Source organism: Callospermophilus lateralis, chromosome 16, assembly GCF_048772815.1.
Source record: "Callospermophilus lateralis isolate mCalLat2 chromosome 16, mCalLat2.hap1, whole genome shotgun sequence".
NCBI classification, from domain to species: domain Eukaryota; kingdom Metazoa; phylum Chordata; class Mammalia; order Rodentia; family Sciuridae; genus Callospermophilus; species Callospermophilus lateralis.
The window spans coordinates 35,039,939-35,059,709 of record NC_135320.1 but is presented as its reverse complement, the minus strand read 5'-3'; the positions used below and the strand labels follow the sequence as shown (position 1 = coordinate 35,059,709).

Here is a 19,771-nt window from a genome sequence, read left to right as displayed (position 1 = left end):
TTAATCAGGGGCCCTTAAATGTTCTCAATGGACATAACATGCCTTGGTTGACAGCCCTATATTTGTTAATTTGTGACTAGATTTTTATTGGAAGCCCTAGCTCTACTACATAACTAAATTCCATGCTCAAAAGTGGGATGCCAAATTTACTTTTTAAAAGTGGACATTATTTTATAACCCTTTTAGAAGACTGTGAATAGTTCTCTCACTTCAGTTTTAGGTTAAAAATAGTCTCCTTTTTAAGTTACTAGTCATTAAACAAAATCTCTTGGTTTAGAGTATTCATTATACCTGGTACTCAAAATATATATAGCACAGTAAAATCTATCTATGTACTTGTTGTAGAAACCCAAATGAGTCTTCAGAATGACTTTATGAATAATCTGTCTTCTGTTTATTAACTCAGCCTTAAAATTTGGTATTGCCACAGTACTGTAGTTTTCTACCAAAACCCCCCAAATCCTAATGTGCTACAAATAGAAATTTAAAAAATAAACTTAAAAAATCACTTTTGAATGTCAACACTCTGCTGTTGACTGTTTTTTCCCTCAGATGTCACTTCATTAGAAAAATCCTTTAATAATAAAATGGTCTAAATGGAAGTATATTGCTATAACTTATTTTTGGTCAAAATAGGAATTATCACTTTCCCTATTCTTCTAAAGATAAGAGTTATTTTTGTCTCCAGTATCTGTACCACCACATATTCATTCCTGTACACCTTCTTATAGATTTAGGGAAAATTTAATTCCATGTATTTTGTGGTAACATTGCACTAAAGGTTAAGAAGGAAGTAGTGATTCCATCTGAAAGTTATCAATTTATTAGTGATTTGTGTGTGAAGTATTGCTGAACTAGAAACCCCTTGAGTGTTAATTAAGAATAAATTAGCAGCATACTCCAGAAATCCAAATCTAAGGTACATGGAATTTTTTGTGCATATTCTGATCTACTGTACTGTTTTTTCACCTGTCATAAAACTATTGAAAATATTTAGGAATACCCGTTATTTTGTTAACTATCTTTGTAGCATATAAACTTAAGTTTGGCACAGAGCAGTCCAAATTTGACTGAATTTCATTCTGAACTGGATGCTTTCCACTACAAGAGTGTGCAGTTAAAACAGCTAGATCTAAAATATCAGTTCCAAAGTGAACACAATTTAAAACAAAACCTATAAAAATAATTTTTATGCCTGTGAAATTTGCATCTCTATTTTAGGAATCAAGAGAAACTAATTACAACTTTATTTGAGCAGCAGGAAGAAATTGGAACCCACCTGCTTTATAAAGAAATAGGCCCTTTTTTTTGTAGGTTCATTGACTAAACTAAACCTATTTTAAATTTCAGATGAACTACTTGCAATTTGACTGTAAAATGGTTTCTAGCAATGCCATGGAGGAATTCTTTCATACTGTGATTTTACAAAATAGGGGGGGATTGTGGCCAATGCTACTATTCCTGCCCCCTCCCTATTAGACAGTTAAGCAGAGATTTAAACTTTCTAATTATTGCTCTTGCTTTAAACAGCCTGGATTTTCAAGCAATACTTCTTTAGAAATTCCATATACTGATCTTATTTTGGAGATACTAACTTGAGGAAACTAGCTATTAATTTTCCATCAATGTTAAACATTTACCAAGATGATTATGTTTTAAGAAGTGTAAATATGTATTGATATCAAACAATATTTTTATAAACTGTCCTGGCTAAACAAACATCATGTAGAAAAGTTAAAAGAACATTATTATAGCAATTTTAAATATTAAAATAAGGTGGTTTGTTTTCTGTACATGTATCAGATTATATAACTTTTATCCTAGAATTTAGATTTTATCTATATAGGCAAAGTCAAAGTTGAACTTTCCTAATAATTCAGTTCCCTTTCCTGTTGTGGCAGTGTTTGGCGATTGCAAATATTCAGTAGGAAGCTTCTTACCCTAAAATGTTATTATACAACTATTCTTTTGGGTTTATCCTTTTGAGAAAGCTATGGCTCACCCATCCCTTTAGAAGTTCATAGATGTCAGGTTAAGAGCACATCTATGAAGAATATAATATTCACAGTACCAGACCCACTTAGTATTCTATTGTTGCTCTACTGTTATCTGTTTATATGATGGAAGTATGTCAGAATGGTCAGAAAGTGAAGGTAGTCTTGGAATTGCCATCATTACAGTTTTAGCTTTTACGTGCAATGAAATAATCAGCCTTTGTTTACACAAACCAATATCATTATTGCTCAGTATATTAAAAATAAATGTATCCCATCTATTAGAAACCTGTGCATGGTAATATAAAATGCAAAGGGCAAGATAAAAATCTCCATACTCAAATAGAATAAGGTGCAGACCGACCATAACCAGGATTTATTTTCTGACATCATACAATGTCATGATTAACATAGAAGTAATTACATTTAAAAATTCCAGATAGCTGCTTTTGGGGATACTATAGTGTGAAATTTTGCTTTGTTTAAAGAAACGGGGCTTGACATTGAAAAGGGAATTCTAAATTCCTTAATTTAACCTTTATTTCCTCAAAAAATTATTTAAAGACCTGTACCAAGTTATTTAGACAAAAAGCAAATACTATTCATTGAAAAACTGATCTGGTACTAACAATTTTAATGGATACTCTCAAGTACATCTTTTCTCAAGATAGGTTTCCTCTGGCCTTATCTCAGTTTTTCCAATGCTAATGAGAGTATTCTTTTCAGCCACCATAGCTGTACAGTCATCAAACATCCAGCTTCCACAGGACACATAAGCCAAGAATTTGGGGATTTCGTGATCCTTTTTGAAGTAATTTCTTCCCTCAGGGTGCTTCCAGTCTGTAATGTGATTTACACTGCACTGGTAAAGGCTGGGTAAATCTATAAAGAGAAAGGCCAGGAGAAACGGGTTTAGCAGCAAGTAATATGGTACAAAACTTCATCTTTTCACTTGAAGGGCAAAATGTTAAGCAAATTGCTCATTTTTTTTTCCCATGATGGTTTGCTATATTCAGGATGGATATTGTATTTGTCAAGTCACTCAGCTCAGAAAGGTTCACCCAAATCCAAATGTTAATTTTATATATTAAATGGTTTTCCCTACCCTAAAAATAAGATGCTGAGTGTGACAGAAAATCTTAAGACCATTCATTTGACAACCCATGTCCCAAGCATTCAGATCTCTGCTAGTCATTTTAAGCCTTTGTGCTTGTTGGAATATTATACTAACATAGACCTAAGTCATTTTTTAGAAAATTTCATCTAAATTAATAAATTAGAATAAGATTTACAAATAGTTCATTTCATCTTCTGTTGCACTGCCTTCCTAAGGAATTTTTGATATAGTAATTTCAAAGAGGAAAAGTTGTTTCCTACTGTTTGCTCTGTTTGTATTAGAAGGGAATGGTTTTCACTCAGAAAAATTTAATGAAATTTAGAAGCAAAAATTATCTGACTTTTAGAAATCCTATACAGTTGAAGTCGAAAGGCCAACATTGCAGGGCTGAAATTCATAAGTGGATGAAAAGTATCCCCTACGGTGGACTTGGAAGTGTGTCCTATTTGACCTTGGGCCTACCTGCCCTGTGCTCTGAGTTATCCCTGTAGTCCCTGTGCTCACAGGCGTCCCACCCATGTACCCCTGACTCATGCTGTGCTTTCTTGCGATCTCTCCAAGGTACCTACCAGGGCCAGTGGGCTGGAGGCATGCGGCACGGCTACGGTGTGCGCCAGAGCGTGCCCTATGGCATGGCCACGGTGATCCGCTCGCCCCTGCGCACCTCGCTGGCCTCCCTGCGCAGCGAGCAGAGCAACGGCAGCGTGCTCCACGATGCTGCAGCTGCACCTGACACCCCGGCAGGCACCCGCGGAGGCTTCGTGCTCAACTTCCACGCTGATGCGGAGCTGGGAGGCAAGAAAAAGGGTGGCCTTTTCCGCAGGGGCTCCCTTCTAGGAAGCATGAAACTTCGCAAGTCCGAATCCAAGTCTTCCATCTCCAGCAAGCGGAGCTCCGTCCGCAGCGATGCAGCCATGAGCAGAATTAGTTCCAGTGATGCCAACTCCACCATCAGCTTTGGCGACGTCGATTGTGATTTTTGCCCCGTGGAAGACCACGTGGACGCCACCACCACTGAAACCTACATGGGCGAGTGGAAGAACGACAAGCGCAATGGTTTTGGCATCAGCGAGCGCTCCAACGGCATGAAGTATGAAGGAGAGTGGGCAAATAACAAGAGGCATGGATATGGCTGTACCGTGTTCCCTGATGGCTCTAAAGAAGAGGGAAAATACAAAAATAATATTCTGGTCCGTGGAATAAGGAAGCAGCTTATACCAATAAGAAATACAAAAACTAGGGAGAAGGTGGACAGAGCAATAGAAGGCGCGCAAAGGGCAGCCGCCATGGCGAGAACCAAAGTGGAAATTGCGAATTCAAGGTATGTAAATGCAAGGTGGGTGGTTTTGCTGAGTCGGGTCATTCAAAATATTTTGTCTGTCTGCTGGTGACATCACAAATAGGTTTCTTCACTTGCCAAAAATGAACCCAGTAGAATAAAAGTCAGAGATGATGTACTAGCGCTCTTCTGAAAATTTACAACACCAAAAAATGTTGAAGATTCATCATACTCCCTTTCCTGTTCTAACTTATTTAACAGCATGATGGTGTTCACTCCGACCCTATGCACCTCTTCCTGAGTGCAGGAAGTTACCTTTTTAAAGAACAAACCTCTGAAATACTGCTACAGAGAGCTCTGTTTTGTGTGCCATAGAGACAATCTCTCTCTCCGCATAGAAATATACCCAGTATTAATGTGAACCTTTATTCTAATGTTTGAGTTGAACAGATGTACAGCTCCCTCTGTAAAATTATCATAAATTCAAACTTTATTGAAGTCTTATAGGTGAAATTGGTTTTAAGAAAGCCACAAAGATCTAGATGTGGCAAAAGTAGAAAGTTAAGATAAGATCTAGTGTGTGTAGTTTTAAACAACAGAGCTCCTCTGTATGAGAAAGTCAAAGAGACTGAGGCTTGTAAGAATGTCCACATTCTGTGCAGGAAAGATTAGATCATTGGTATATTAAAAGGAAAGGGGTCTGGGGAACTTGACATGGACAGATGGGACACTCACTGTGCCAAGGTTGGAAGAAAAAGCAGTAGAGAAGGGCTGGAGTGGGAGAATAAGGGTGAATAATAGATTGATGATGGGGCGGTAGGATCAGGAGGACTTTGTACTCGAAGTTTACCATTAATATCTAGATTTGGGGATTCAGCAAGAGGGCTGGAAGAATATGTTGGAAATAAAATTTTATTAGGTATGAGTATCATAGGTTAGACAAAAAGAAAGGAAAAAGGTTGGTTATATGTGGAGATTTTGATGCATATTTAGATAGATACCTACTGGCTGTAGTTTTGTGTGACTTGAAGCATCAGTTTGGCATAGAATGTTAAAAATTCTGTTTCTGCCTCAGTAGTAACTCTTCTACCTCTTTTTGAAACTGCAAAGTATTAGCATGTCTTCAACTTTTTATTCTTAGCATTGAGTTAATGGACACCTCCCCCTTTTCAATTGAACCTTATGAAATTTCTGATATCTTAACTTTTTGATGTACAAAAAATGGGCAGTTTTATATGATTCAACTTAATACTTCTGGACTTATAGAGAGTTTGTTGTTGCTGCTGCTATTTTATTTTTAATGCTATCTTAGGGTCACTATTTACTTCTGAGCATCCCAAACACTAATTGGAAAGTGAAAGAGGCCATTTTTTTTTGCACTATTTTTAGATAAATATTATGTTGAAACTCCTCAAGGTTTTCCTCTTCATACCAAACTGAATCCTATTTTAAAGCGAATGTTTCCTGTTCACCAACACAAACTTTCATGAAGGATTTTTTTCCATCTTCTCCACAGAGCATCTTTTTATAAAAACTACTTTTTTTATTTGTAGATGGACACAATATCTTTATTTTTTATCTGTTTTTATGTGGTGCTGAGGATCGAACCCAGGGCCTCCTGCATGAAAGGCAACTGCTCTACCACTGAGCCAGAATCCCAGCCCGAACATCTTTTATTGTAGATCATGGTTCTCTCTGGTCAGCAAGTCTACTTTCAGTTCACTTGTCAGCTGGGCTACTTGGCACATCTAATCTTGCTGGTTTCCCTGGCCCTCAGCTAATTTTCAGAGCAACTTTATACCTTTTGCTAGGCCCAAGCCTCTAATTTTAAATGCATTCCTGGATTCTTCCATTTTTTTTCCACATTACAACCTAGTGTATACTAAAGGCAAGTTCATTCTTGACAGATGATAAACCGGTACAGACAATCTAGCAAATGACTTATTATTGGCTTTTATGACTAGTTTAAATTGGAGGAAACTACATGATACAAGGGGGCTACTTGTGATGCAGAGATGATCTCTGATTATGTTAGTCTCATGAAAACCCATTTACCCAAGTCCTATTCACATTCTCTCTTTTGAAAGACTTTTAAGGGTAGCATATACTTTGAGAGTACTATATTTTATAGTTATAACTTGGAGAACTTTAGCCTAAAAATCTTATACTTTCAGACAGCTAACTACTACAGAGTTTACTTAACTATTTAAAAAACACTCAACTCATCATGCTAAATGCAATAAACCAGCCATGGAAGGACAAATACTGCATGATCCCACTTATATGAGGTATCCAAAATGGTCAAACTCAGAAACTGAATACAGCAGTAGTTGTCAGGGAGTAGAGTGGGGGAAATGGGGAATTATTGCTGATGAATAGAAAGTTAGTTATGCAAGTTGAATAATTCTAGAGATCTGCCATACATCACTGTGCCCATAGTTAACAGTACCAGATTGTACATTTAAAATTTGGTGAGGGCAGGTCTCATGTTAAGTGTTACCCCATTTTAAAAAAATACTGCTATTTGGGTGACATAATAGACAGAAAGATTAAAAATAGAAACATTCAACTAAACTTTTATATTTTGTTTATTTCAGTTTTTTAGTCCTTTTCAGATTTCTTGCTATAATTACTACTTCAGATATAAAGTTTTGCAACTTTTTTGGAGAGGTTGGCTGAAGGACTAATAATCCCCATGTATTAGCTCTTGAGTTTAGAGTTTACTGTCTTTTAAAAAAATTTTTTTTAATGGAAGATTTTCTTAAGGTTTTAGAGACTGCTGCCTGGAAGGAGGAACTTCTAGCGTTATTAAGAACTGTGGCTCTTTATAATGCCAAAGTATTTGTACAGTCCTTCCTGGTCCTTCTGCTGTTGCTGTTACTGCTAAGTTTTGGGTCCCCGCCGCTCCCCCCCTTGTGCTGGGATGGAATCCAGTGCCTCGTTCATGCTAGGAACACACTTTATCATTGAATTCCACTGCCAGTCCAATATTTTTGCTTTTAAAAACATTGAAAAATTAAGAACATAAAATGATGGGTTGTCCTGTCCCCAGCCCAGCCCAATCATGTCAGAATAAGAACTAGAAACTAAGACTTCTGGAGCTTACTGCTATGGAAATCACTAGTTCACCAGTAGCAATACAGGAAGATGACCACTTAATAGTTAACAGCCATTCCGTTTGTCTACCCAGATGGTATTGATCTTGATTCTGTTATATCTTATGTGTTAGAGGCTTTTGTTTGTTTCTTATATCCCAGAAAATATGTCTGCCTTTGTACCTTTACCCCATGTTATCTCACCCCATTTTATCTTAAGCAGAAGATAAAAGTTGACTTTTAGGGACAATAATTGTAGCCTTTAACAGTGTTCCCTAAGGGAGATAGGAGAGATAGAACCAACCACCTTTGGGATCTATAGACTTTGCTTTGTTTCTGTGAAGGGAGAGGGAGTGCTGTTTGTCCCAGTCAACACTTAGGAGGTAGGAGGCTTGTTTCTGCAGTATTGTTGTGTACCCTGCATAATTCTCATGATCACGGAATATGGGCATAACATAATGGTGGGTAGAAGACATCACACAGTAGATGTAGACTCTAGGTACTTTACTAGCAAGTCAGAAATGGAGTAATGTTCATTACTTGCTGAGTCCTAGAAATTTTCTTTAGGTTTCTGCTACAATGCAAAAAGTACTGTGTTGATGAGATTTAACCAAAAAATTTTCCCCTTTTGTCTTGGTTGAGAGTAAAAATCACTACCCTTAACTAAGAAAAATCTCAACATTGTTTTTAAAGAAATGTTCAAGAGATGGTAGAGCAACTTGGAATATATTGAGAATTAAGCATGCCTGGCTTTTACTGAGGCTGCTCCATGCCAGTAGCTGACACGCCAACTCTCCGCCTGTAATGCCACCTGTCCTGCTTTGTAGAAGCACACACTACCCTGGGAGACTTTAGGACAGGGAGAGCCAGCACCCACACCCACCCCTCTCAGTCTTTCCTTCGTCCACATTTATCCAAACTGTTTAGTTGGACCCTTTTGAATCACTGGAATTCTGTTTAGAGCATTGTAACTAAAATGAGTCCCCTGATACTTTCTAGAAAATGTAATGGGCAGACTGTGTTTTGGTAGAGAAGACTGAAGCCCCTAATCTCCAATCTGGAAGAGTCATGAAATCTTGACTGGTCCAAGGACCTTATTTTCCAAGGCAGAGACTGATCACTCCAGTTTCGTGTGGTTCCTTAGGTGTTTAGTGGCTGTTTCCTCAGCTCTTACCTGCGGTAATTCCTTGCCGCCCCTGTCATTTCAGTCCCATTTTTCATCTGGTTATTGTTGACTCCCATCAACTTTTTTTAAAAAGATATTTTAAAGAAGTTACTGCTGCTTGAGTAAGATGATTAAAGGAAGAACTTTAAGGGAAGGCATTTGATTAAGAGAGCAAGTGAGAAGTGACCCTTGGGAAACTGCACTTCTGTGGAAATGAGTATGGACTGGAGTATAGCTCCGTGGTAGGGCACTTGCCCAATATGTGCAGGGCCCTGGGTTTCATCCCCAGCACCGTGAACAAACAGGGAAAAAAATGAGATGATCTGATCATTTAGGAAGGGGTATAGCCAGAAGCAGTGCTTTGTGTGATCCGAGCCTTGGGGGAAGTAATTGCCATGCTAGAGGATAGAAGATACACAGGGAGAGTAATGGGAGACAGCTGTCTAAAGCAATCAAGAACCCCAAGTGTTGGCTTATGCTAGCGGGCCATATCAGACCTGTGAGAAGAAACCAGAAGGCGGGAGGTTAGAAAGGTAGTTAGAACTACTCCATTCTGCCCACCTCACCTGACAGCTTCACTCAAGCTAGTGGAGCTCACTGGTGCATAGCTGGCTGATCTCCCAGCATTCCCCTGAAGGGTCAGTAAGTGGGACAGGCCCACCAATCATGTGGGACTGTGCTGCTGCTGTCACCAACCTCTCTTCGACCATTAGTGCCACTTCAGGTGATAACAGTGGCACCTAGACAGGTCATGTTAAGAAGGAGCCCTGTTCTCCCTGCTGCCCAGCCTCAGCCCCAACCATGGGACGTTGTCACAGGTGTGGCTGGAGGAGGCATGGAAGCAGCTGGATAGAATGTGAAGGGTCTCCAGCCTGGGTGAGCTTGCTACTCCATCTGTCCTCAGAAGTAGAGGTTGGATTCCATGTTTGCCAGTTTTAGACTTAAAAATAAAAATGATACATGCTCTTCCTGTAGGATTAAAAAAAAACAAAAAACAACTCTTTCCCACACTCTCTATTTAAAAGATACAGTTCCATGCCACACTCCCCTCAAAGTGATTCAGCTGTGCCAGCTTTCTTTACCCGGGGAGGAGAGTTGATGCTCAGCCCTTCCCTCTACATGGTCAACTCCACAGTCCTCATTCAGATTTAGATATAAGGTCTTTTCCTCACAGGTTCCTGGACCCCACATCCTCCCATTCTACTTCCATTCTCTAGATTTAAATCCCCCCCAGTTACTCTAAATTACTGTTGCACATCAGTGCATTTGTTGAATATCTCTTGCCACAACTGGATTGGGAAAGATGGACTAATCCCAAAGGAGAGTTTACTCCCTTTTGTGTCTTCATCATGAGCTTAGATCAGGGACATAGGTAAGTGCTCTAGTAAATATTTGATGAATGAAGAATTAAATTCTTACCGCTTAGGGTATGAGTGCTCCTTCTAATTTGATTTTGCTGGGCATTTATGAACTACAGCTGGAAGTAAGGAAACTTAGCCCCCAATAATTCATACTATACTAATAGTCCAGAAAGTGCAGAAATTGCAAAAGTGTGGGTCTTAAGTACCCTTTCAACTTCATTATTATCATTATAAGGCATGGCCAGGGAATAGAGCTTCAAGTTAAGCCAAACTTTTCTGCATTCTTCACAGGTATTGAGCTGATCGGTGGTACATATGAATGTTTCTCTTAAGACATGGCAACTCCAGGAAGTCAACTTATCCTAACTCTAATAATATCGTTTCATCCCATATACATTTGACATCATGACAGTATATACTAAGTCAGGAAATGGGAGTTTATTGTCTTCTAAAACTCAAAAGTCTGCTGAATATTCAGCTGTCCTTATTACTTTTGAAAATTTTCTTGTCCTGCCATTTGGGGTCGGGGAGGGGAACATTGTTCTTAAGTTCAAATAATATGATATCAGTTGAATACATCAGGTTGGGTGGGGTAGATAGAACAGTCCTGTGCAAGATTGCTTGACTTGATTCACACCTCACTCAGGAGTAATTTAAACCCAAAATCAGCCATGAGTCAGTATACGTTATGGATCCAAATTAAACTGAATACTATTGATTTTTAGGGAAAGATTCATTCTTTGCCAAGTTATTGTGAAAGGACAGGACTTTAAAATTTTTAATTTCTATTGCACAGAAGGATAACCTTTCTCTTTCACAAATCAAAATTAATCATTTACTTGATTAATCATTTCTCTTGTGTAATATTAGTGGTCATATTTCTAAAAATCAACCTTAAATTACCTTTTCCTTGGCTTTTTTGTTTTTCTTTTGTTTTTGACTGGGGATCTGATTAATTTCTAGTTAACACAATGATTTTCGTAGAAAGATGAATTCTTTCTAATGCCTTGTAACTTATTTCATGAGGAGACTGTTTGACAGGTCAAGTTACAGGAATTTACAGCTAAAAAGAACATTACTTGGAGCTGGGGTTGTAGCTCAGTGGTAGAGAGCTTGCCTGGCACATGTGAGGCATTGGGTTGATCCTCAGCACCACATAAAAATAAATAAATAAAATGAAGGTACTGTGTCCATCTACAACCCCCCCCCCAAATATTCAAAATAATAAAGATCATTACGTAATTATTTTCTGTAGTGGTGATGCCTGTCTTATTCCATATCTGCACCTTGGCTGCCCAACCCCATTCCCACCTATTATAACCAGCACTTCTCTGAATAAGTTCCAGAGGTTTGATTAAAACCCTCATCTGAGGCTCACAAAAGTTACTGGAAGCAGAGGCTAATATTCACCTTGCCTTCACAGTAAGATGGTTTTGAAGACTGAATGAGAGAGAATGTCACAGGGTTTTGTAAATGATCGATTAGTGAATTCAGTTAATATCCAGGGAAGTATTTCAATCCTAATAGTACCATTTTCAAAAGTAAAAGTTGGTAGAAGACCAAGAAGCCAGAGTGGGACGGAGGTAAAATGGAGTGAGGAAGAAAAGGGAAGGAAGAGAAGACTTGGGAGGCAGCGGTAAGCAAAAGGAAAGGGATGAAACCCATCAAGCCCACCACCTGAGCATAGATGTGAGTACATATCAAGATTTGCTGGGGAGGGCTGAAGGGTGATTGCACAGAGTGTACTTAGCATGCACATGACTCTGGGTTCCATCTCTAGCACCGAGTTCTGTGTGGAGTCAATGTAATTTTTTTTTTTTTTTTTTTTTTTTTTGCCAACAGGCAATCGTCCATCTATCTATATATGTTTACATATAATGGTTTTCTGGGTTTTTTAAATTGATATCAGGAATTAAACCCAGGGATGCTTAACCACTGAGCCATATTTCAAGCCCTTTTTTATATTTTATTTAAAGAAAGGGTCTCACTGAGTTGCTTAGGGCCTTGCTAAATTGCTGAAACTGTCTTTGAACTTGTGATCCTCCTGTTACAGCCTCCTGAGCCACTGGGATTATAGGCATATGCCACTGAACCCAGCCAGTTACATATTTTTAAAGACTGAAAAGAAATGGCATATGTATTTCTATTGAATTATGCTGGGCTACTATTCTGAAGACAATATAGGATAATAAGAAAATATTTTTACCTTCATATTGTTTAAGTATGTTTCTGTAGGTCATTATGGTCCTTTTATGCATATTATAATTTTTTATTATACAGTAAGGATTTAAATGCATGTTTCTCCTCTTTACCAAAGAATTCCTGTCTCCAAGGGAAGAAAGCAAGGAGCCTGATCTAACTTCCTCACATTTGTCTCCATGCTGTTTAAAGAAACAAATGCTTCTCTGTCCAGGACACAGGAGTAGGCACCAAGGATTCTCTGTGGATGTTCAGAGAGAGCAGCTGGAACCTAAAAGATGACCTCCCAGGGGGCATCTCTGTCCTGCCCCCAAGGAAGGTCTAGGATTGGATGCAGTAGTACTAGGAGGTGTAAAGGAGACAGGGAGCTCCAGTGGGTGCACCCCTCCTTCAGCTCTGCAGTTACATCACCTGGAGTTTAACAGGCCATTATGCACAACATGGGAACACATTGTGTTAGGAGAACTTGGTAAAACCTTCTTCGGGTATTTTGCTTCTGAAGATCTTTCTTTTAAAACCTCTTCCCCCAGCCCTCCACCCCCACAAGTCCAGGCTCATTCACAAACTCGGAGGCATTGAGGTGGGCATGCATTTCCATGACTAATAAGTAGGTTCAATTGAATACAAATTTAATGAGAATTAGTTGCAGGCCATAATGAATGGAAAGATCACACAGTAATCCAGACTTTTAGGTTATTAAAAACATGCATTTTAAAACTCAAGTCTTGTAGGCATGTCTCTCTATTTTTATTACTGAACAAGGAAGGCCAGGCAGGAGAAGATGCTTTTCTGTGCCATGAATGGGATATGAGATAATATTTAATTATGCAGGAATCTACTTCGTGAAAACTGGTTGAGAAGACTAGAGAGAAAAAAAAACCCAGGATGATGGCAAGCAAGGTTTGGGGGACACATGTTGACCTTATTTTAACTCTAGAGTTTGCTTAGATCGTTCAAATTTAAACAGATTCCATCTCATTTAGCTCTGAAGTATAACACTGTCGACAGTGGTATAAGTTTGAAGAATTAAAGCAGCAGATTCTTTTTAGTATAGCTTCATCTGTAACAGAAAACACCCTACTATTATGTTTTCTGGAAAGTCCTCCCCCCCCCCAAATTGTGACAGCATTCATATTCTGGATTTCAGCTTTGACTGGAGAATTCTGTTTGGGGCAAGTGGTAGAGTTGGTGTACAAGCTCACAGAGCTGGGAGGCTGCTCCTAGCAGCAGCTGCCAGGCAGCCAAAGCACCCTGCTCACAACTTTCCATTATGGATTAAGCTGACTTTGCCAATCTCACTTTACTCAAGACACCAGACTGGACGCTTGCAAGACTAGTGCCTTGCAAATCTTTGAGATGCTTTTCTTATTATAGATGAAATATGAACATTGTGTTTAGAAACAGGGTCCAGCAAATGCCAAAGGTATTTATGTAAGTCATTCAGCTTTAGTACAAGAGCCTCCTGAGAATAAAATCAAATCAGCTTTTCATAATTTTGCCCTTCTATTTTAATTGGTGTTTCACATTTATTTGTATAATATGCTAAATGAAAAATAAGCTGCTTTCTCAGAAATTTAATATGTAAGGAATCAAAATTGCCTTCAAAACAGTGTAACACTTTGAAGTCAATCTTCTTAGACTTTCCATGTGGCCAAAAGAAACTTATTTAAACCAACTAAAATATATTTATTCACTTTCTAGCAAAACAATAGATTTTATGCCAGCGATCAACAAATAACTTCTGTTGTACTTTTTTGCTAATTTTTTAAAAATTCTAAAGAAGGTTAAACCTTTTGGCAGATGTTACTCTGTCAAGTTTTGGTCTCAGTTGCTTGGGTCTGGAAGTTCCTATCTGTTTAACTTTTTACATGGATGTGAGATATTTTCAAATTTGATTTTTGAATTGCAAGATTTAATGTATTTCATGCATTAGGGGAATGGTTAGTCAGAACATGTTGAGGAGATACACCACAGAAACCAGAAATCTAGGGTTCGGGGGTAAGAATGGAGACACATCAGGTGATGGAGTGTTACCTACCCTCCCACCAACCCTGGTGACTCGTTTCCATCCTCACTCCTGCTTGGCCCAGTGATTTGAAAATCATTTGAGCTGTGGATGGATTTTCTTGTTGTATTAATAGGTTGTCATGTAAATGTAAAATTATGATTAAGACCTAGTTCTTTCCCTTCATGGAGTCTGGTTAGGCAGATTTTAAAAAGCAGTTACCTATCAGATAATTGGCATGTTGCTGTGAGCTTAGGTAGCACATAGCAGGGGCTTAATCATAGTCTGGGGCTGGAGGCAGGATTCTGCAGGCAGCATCCAGCCTGGCAACCACAGGATGTTTTTTTCCAGAAGACACAGGAGGGTGCAAAGGACAATAGCCCTTATATATTTGAGGGCATGGCAAAATATGGAATGTCGTTGGAAAAGGGAATGGTAGCTCTGGGGGATGGGGAGGTCTGAGAGATGAATAATAATAGAAAGACCACTGTGGCTGCAGGTAGCACAGGGATTGGAGAAGGTAAGGGGCAGTAAGACTGGAGACAATCTTAAGTAGTCACCTGGTAACTAGTAATCTGGGTAAAAGCCCACAGGTTGAGCTAAGCAGTGGTAGTGGGGATGGAAAGAAGCAAATGCATGGACGAGAGCCCCCCACCCCTACAGACCCACTAGGACTCACCAGGTACTTGAGTAGGTGTGGGAAGAGTCAGAGTGACTCCTGAGCTCCTGGCTTAGCCAGCTGGATGGATGGTGGCCCTGTTTACTCAGACAGGAAACTTGGGGAGAAAGATGAATTTGGATTTTTCACTTCTTAAATTTTGAAATGCAGTCCCAAATGATAACAGACAACATGGGCCTGGGACTGTGAGAAATTAGCACTGGACTTGTGATCTGCCACAGGGTTCAGTTCAGATCCCAACTCTAAGGAACAAAGATGTTTAGAGGACTTACAGAGGAAGGGGAATCCTGTGTGTGTGATACTAGACACAACTCTTTTTAAGAGGTACAGGTCAGCAGCTCTCGCCTTAAATGAGTAGGAATCCATTGCCTGATGACAGTGCAATTCAGGTATCAAAATTTCTGTTCCTGAATTTAAAAAATGATGCTTTCTAAGATTTCTGACCAGGAAAACTACCCAGTGAGCAAGATCTGTTGGATTATTTTTTTCCCCCTTGGCAACATCCTGGAACAAAATACCACTCTCAAAAATTATTATACTAAAGAAACATCATTTGGCAAACATTTATTTAGTGCCAGCTCTGTCCAGACATGGCACCAGGCCCCGGGAATACAGTGATTAATAAGAAACCTGTCATTAAAAGGAAATACCCAGCTCAGTTTGTGGTGGTCTTACACAGCTGGCAGATGCTGCAGGGCTACAGGTTGGAGGGACCTCCAACCCCAGGAGGCAGCCTGGGCAAGCTCATCACAGACACTTCTCTAGGATCTCTGAACAAGCAGCACTCTCTGTCAACAATGTCCTCACTCCAGGCCAGCTCACTTTGTCTAACTTCTCTTAGTAGTGATTATGTTTAAGGTCCATAGCAGGCTCAATGACACAATCTCAGAAAATGTCTCTTCAAATAAGCAATCTTGCCCCTCCCTGATAATAGGAACACTTTGAACAGGAAATACATAAAATGTCTACAAATTTCATAATGCAAAAGGGAAAGTGACTAGTGGTTTCTTTTTAAAAGTTTAGAGAATCAAATGATTCCTGCATAGAGTCTGTAGAAATATGATTAGGTGTGATAGAGGAATCCTGTTAGCAGTATTTCGATCCAGAGACATCAAAGTTGTTTGGTAGTGAATTAATTTTTTTTGGCAGTGTTTCCAGATAAGGAAGTCATGTAGACATTGCTCAACATTTTCCCAAGGGCATTATATGCTAGTACCTGTGCCCTTCCCATTTTGGCCTGAGGATACTGACTTGGGTTATTCCTTTGGGCCACGTAGACAGCCAACAGCTCTTGAGTGGTTATCTGGTGCCTGGATTTGTGGTGTGACCTTGACATCTATTATCTCCTCTAATCTCCATCATGACCCTGTGAGTCTGTAGGAAATTGATGACTCTAGTCTGGGTCTCAGGCAGCATAACAGGCTTTTCATCTCTGGGTTTAGAGAATTGGGTTAGGAAAGTTTTCTTGAATCCATGTACTTTTCTTCAGTTCATAAAGGTCAAGCTGTCAGGGAATGGTATTATTTAGTCACAAACTTCGATTTACCACTGTATCATTGAAAAGATGTTATTCTTCAACTGCCACAAAATTTGCAGGCCAAGCGTGAACAGATAATGTCAGTATAATAGAGTAAATTCTAAGAAAAAATGCTATGCAAATGCAAAAGAAGAAGGACCCTGAAGGCACATGGGGCTTAATGGAATGAGGCTGAGCTTGAGCTGTGAAGAGGAGGGGAGATTAGGCCGGAAGCAAATGGCAGGGATGTTACAGAAGGAAGGAAGCATCAGAGCAGAGACACAATGAAATGGAAGTGTATGTACAGCCTAAGTTCCTGCAAGCAGATGGGCCTGGAAGAACAACTGTTTCTCTAGGGCAAGCGGTGCCCTCTAGGATGGACACCATTTATCCACCCATGGTGATCACAAGGAGTGCTCAAAAGTTCCTGCTGTTGGGGCTGGAGCTGTAGCTCAGTGGCAGAGCGCTTGCCTAGCATGTGGGAGGCACTGGGTTCAATTCTCAGTACTGCACATAAAAATAAATAAAATGAAGGTCCATCAACAACTAAAAAATTTAAAAAAAAAAGTTTCTGCTTTTCTATCCAGTATCGAATTTAACATTTCTTAGGATGAGGCCCAGAAATTTGCATTTTACAAGCTTCCCAGAGTGTATTCTCAGCCACACTGAGGTTTGGTAGGTAGAGACTGGGACATGATAGGCAACAAGATCTAGATTTGGAAGCTGCGTTTTTGACTGTTGGCTTTAGGAAGTCTTCAAAGGGATTTGAACAAGGAGCCATCTGCCTTTGAGATGGGTGGTCTGATGTCTTCATGGAGAAGGCATTCAGGGGGCCCAACACTGGAGGCCTGGTCTGGGGAGGAGATTTTGTTAAAGATTCCAGTCAAGGGCAGGAGCCATGGGATAAAATTAGCCGGACTTGGTGTACCGGAAATAGTGGGTGAGAAGCAGAAGCAAGTGTAAGATGTTGTGTGTTGCCCATGAGGTTAACGGAAAGGTTCATTCATTCCCAGAATATGGATGACTTATTTCAAACATATAAAGCAACCCTTCTTTGTGAGTCTCAATCAATAAAATGGATGCAAGAAGTGGGAAACTTGTCCAGATTATTACAGAAAACCCTGAGCCTGGAATCTCACTACTGCCTGTTTTTGGACCTGACTTTACATACCAATACCAACCATGTCTCTTATAGAAATTACTCAGGAAACAGTGATTTATCACTGACATTTTCACTTTTCCAACTCCACATTTGTCCTCGGTCAGAGGATTGGTGGATTGAAAGGGAAACATTCCTACGGTGTAAACCATTAGGAATGAAAGTATAATTAGGAAGATCAAAATTTAAAACTTTTTAGAAGTACCCAGGATCATTACATGAATGCTGATCATTCTTTTGTTCATCTCAGAAGTATTATCAAATACACACTTCATACCATGCTGGATCCAAAGAACAAAGAGGAGTGTGGGCCTGACCCCATCACTGGCTTAGAGTCGGACTGAGGTAACACGTACAGACAGGAAGTAGTTAAAAAATAGTGCAAAAACAATTCAGCCAGCAGTGTTGAATACTGCCCTGCTCATTCCATGAAGGTTTCAGGACAGTTTATGTAAATGTCATAATGGTTGGGCTTAGAGGAATTAAAAATGATTAATTGGCTTATTCGTAAAGCAGTTCCAATGACTGTTTTTAATTTGGCCTCATATCCTGGTAATGTTTTCTTTTCCCCTCATATTACCGTATGAATTAGACATTAAAAGAATTTTAAAAGTTATCCTTCTTACTCTTCACTAGTTCACAATAACTTTCAGCCCATTGGAATTCTTGAAATCTGATTAGCAAACAGACAGTTGCTAATGTTTAATTCCACAAATTAAAACAAGGGTAAGAAAAGCATATGTAAGTAGGGTTTTTCTTTTTCTTTATTTTGCCCTAGAATCTTCAGTGATGTGTTATTTTTGCGGTGTCAAAGTTACTAAACGTTTTTGTGTTTGAAAGTTTAAATTGCAGTTGCCATATTGGTCATAGTTACAGAGCCGCCACTGCATTCAGTGCCCAATAATAAGATCTTTAAAGATGCTTCAAGGGAAACAGAAGGCATAAGCCAACAAAGAAAAGAAAATGGGCCTCCCACTTCCCACAGTGTTCACGTAAACACGTGAGTGTATGTGTGAGCACATGCTGGCCTTTAAGAAGCAATGAGTTACAACCAAAGGCAGGAAAATTAGATGGCATGAATAAAGGAGATCTGATATAATCTGCACATTGGGTGCCAGGTAGAGTTGGTCTGGAGTGACTTGAATTTGATCAGTGAGCAATATTTTCAAAGGAGGCTGAGACATGATTGGCAGAAGTGAGTGGAGGTATTGCCAGGTGGGAGAGAATAGTGTGTCTCATGACTAAACAGCTTGAGGAGATGGAAGCCCATTCTGGCAGTAAAGACCACCAGTGCCCCTTGTCTGTGTGCAGTGCCATTCCAGAGTCTGCTGGAGTAGGTCTGATCTGGGCCTCATTGACCTCTTGACATTCTGTGTTGATGTTCCTGCATGACTCTTGTGGTCACTAGAACTACAAGACAAGGATTTTTCCCTATGTAGACAACTTCCTCTTGTCTTCATCCTACCACTAGGAAAAATGCAATCCAGAAAGTTCATAAACTTATGGAGAGCAGTAGTGGTGCTACTCCCAAAATTCCTGAAAATTAGTGTTTCTGGTAGCAAAGAATTTAAAAGAAGAAGAAAGAAAAAAAAAAAAACTGAAAGTAGGAGGCTGGAGACGCTGAATACAACCCTGCTGTCATATTTAGACTCTGGAGCTTCATCCTCTGAGGAGTCTTAGTCACAAATGTGAGTACAAAAAATGTACTCAAAAACCCTTCTGAATTCTGCACCACCCTATCGGGTGAATAATCCAAGAGGCCCAGTGTTTCGCATTGCTGAGGTATAGAGCACAGCCGGGTCATGGCAAGAGCAGAGGACAATTAGATATGAGGTGCCTGACTATGAAAGACTCTTAGCAGCACTAATCAGGTATTATGCAACATACAAATGGAAACCATCTCTGAGTTCCGAGGAAGTTAGTAACATGAGCAAAACAACATCTGAGGAGGGTGATCTTAGCTGCTGTGCACACAGCAGATTGCAAGCCACAGAAGTTGGGGACAGGAAAGAAGACATCAAGGACATGAATAAATCAATCCAGGCAAAGAAAACTAGACCCTTGAACTTTATAAAGGGAAAATCATCTCAGATGCAGCTGGTTGTGTATGAGGCAGCTAGAACTCTAAAGATACCAGTACAGTTAGCTAAAAGCACCTGTGGAACTGTGAGTATTGTCGAGACACTTGGGGGAAGACAAGAA

The 19,771-nt window shown here is 39.5% G+C and overlaps 1 protein-coding gene across 5 annotated transcripts in view; it reads left to right on the top strand.

The window, feature by feature from the left end:
- Positions 1–19,771, top strand: part of Jph1 (junctophilin 1) — a 79,503-nt gene that overhangs the window by 2,016 nt on the left and 57,716 nt on the right. For all 5 annotated transcript variants that reach the window (XM_076835999.1, XM_076835998.1, XM_076835995.1 and 2 more), the window contains exon 2: positions 3,673–4,432. In XM_076835999.1, coding sequence (XP_076692114.1) covers positions 3,673–4,432 — 760 coding nt within the window. The remainder of the gene's footprint in view (positions 1–3,672; positions 4,433–19,771) is intronic.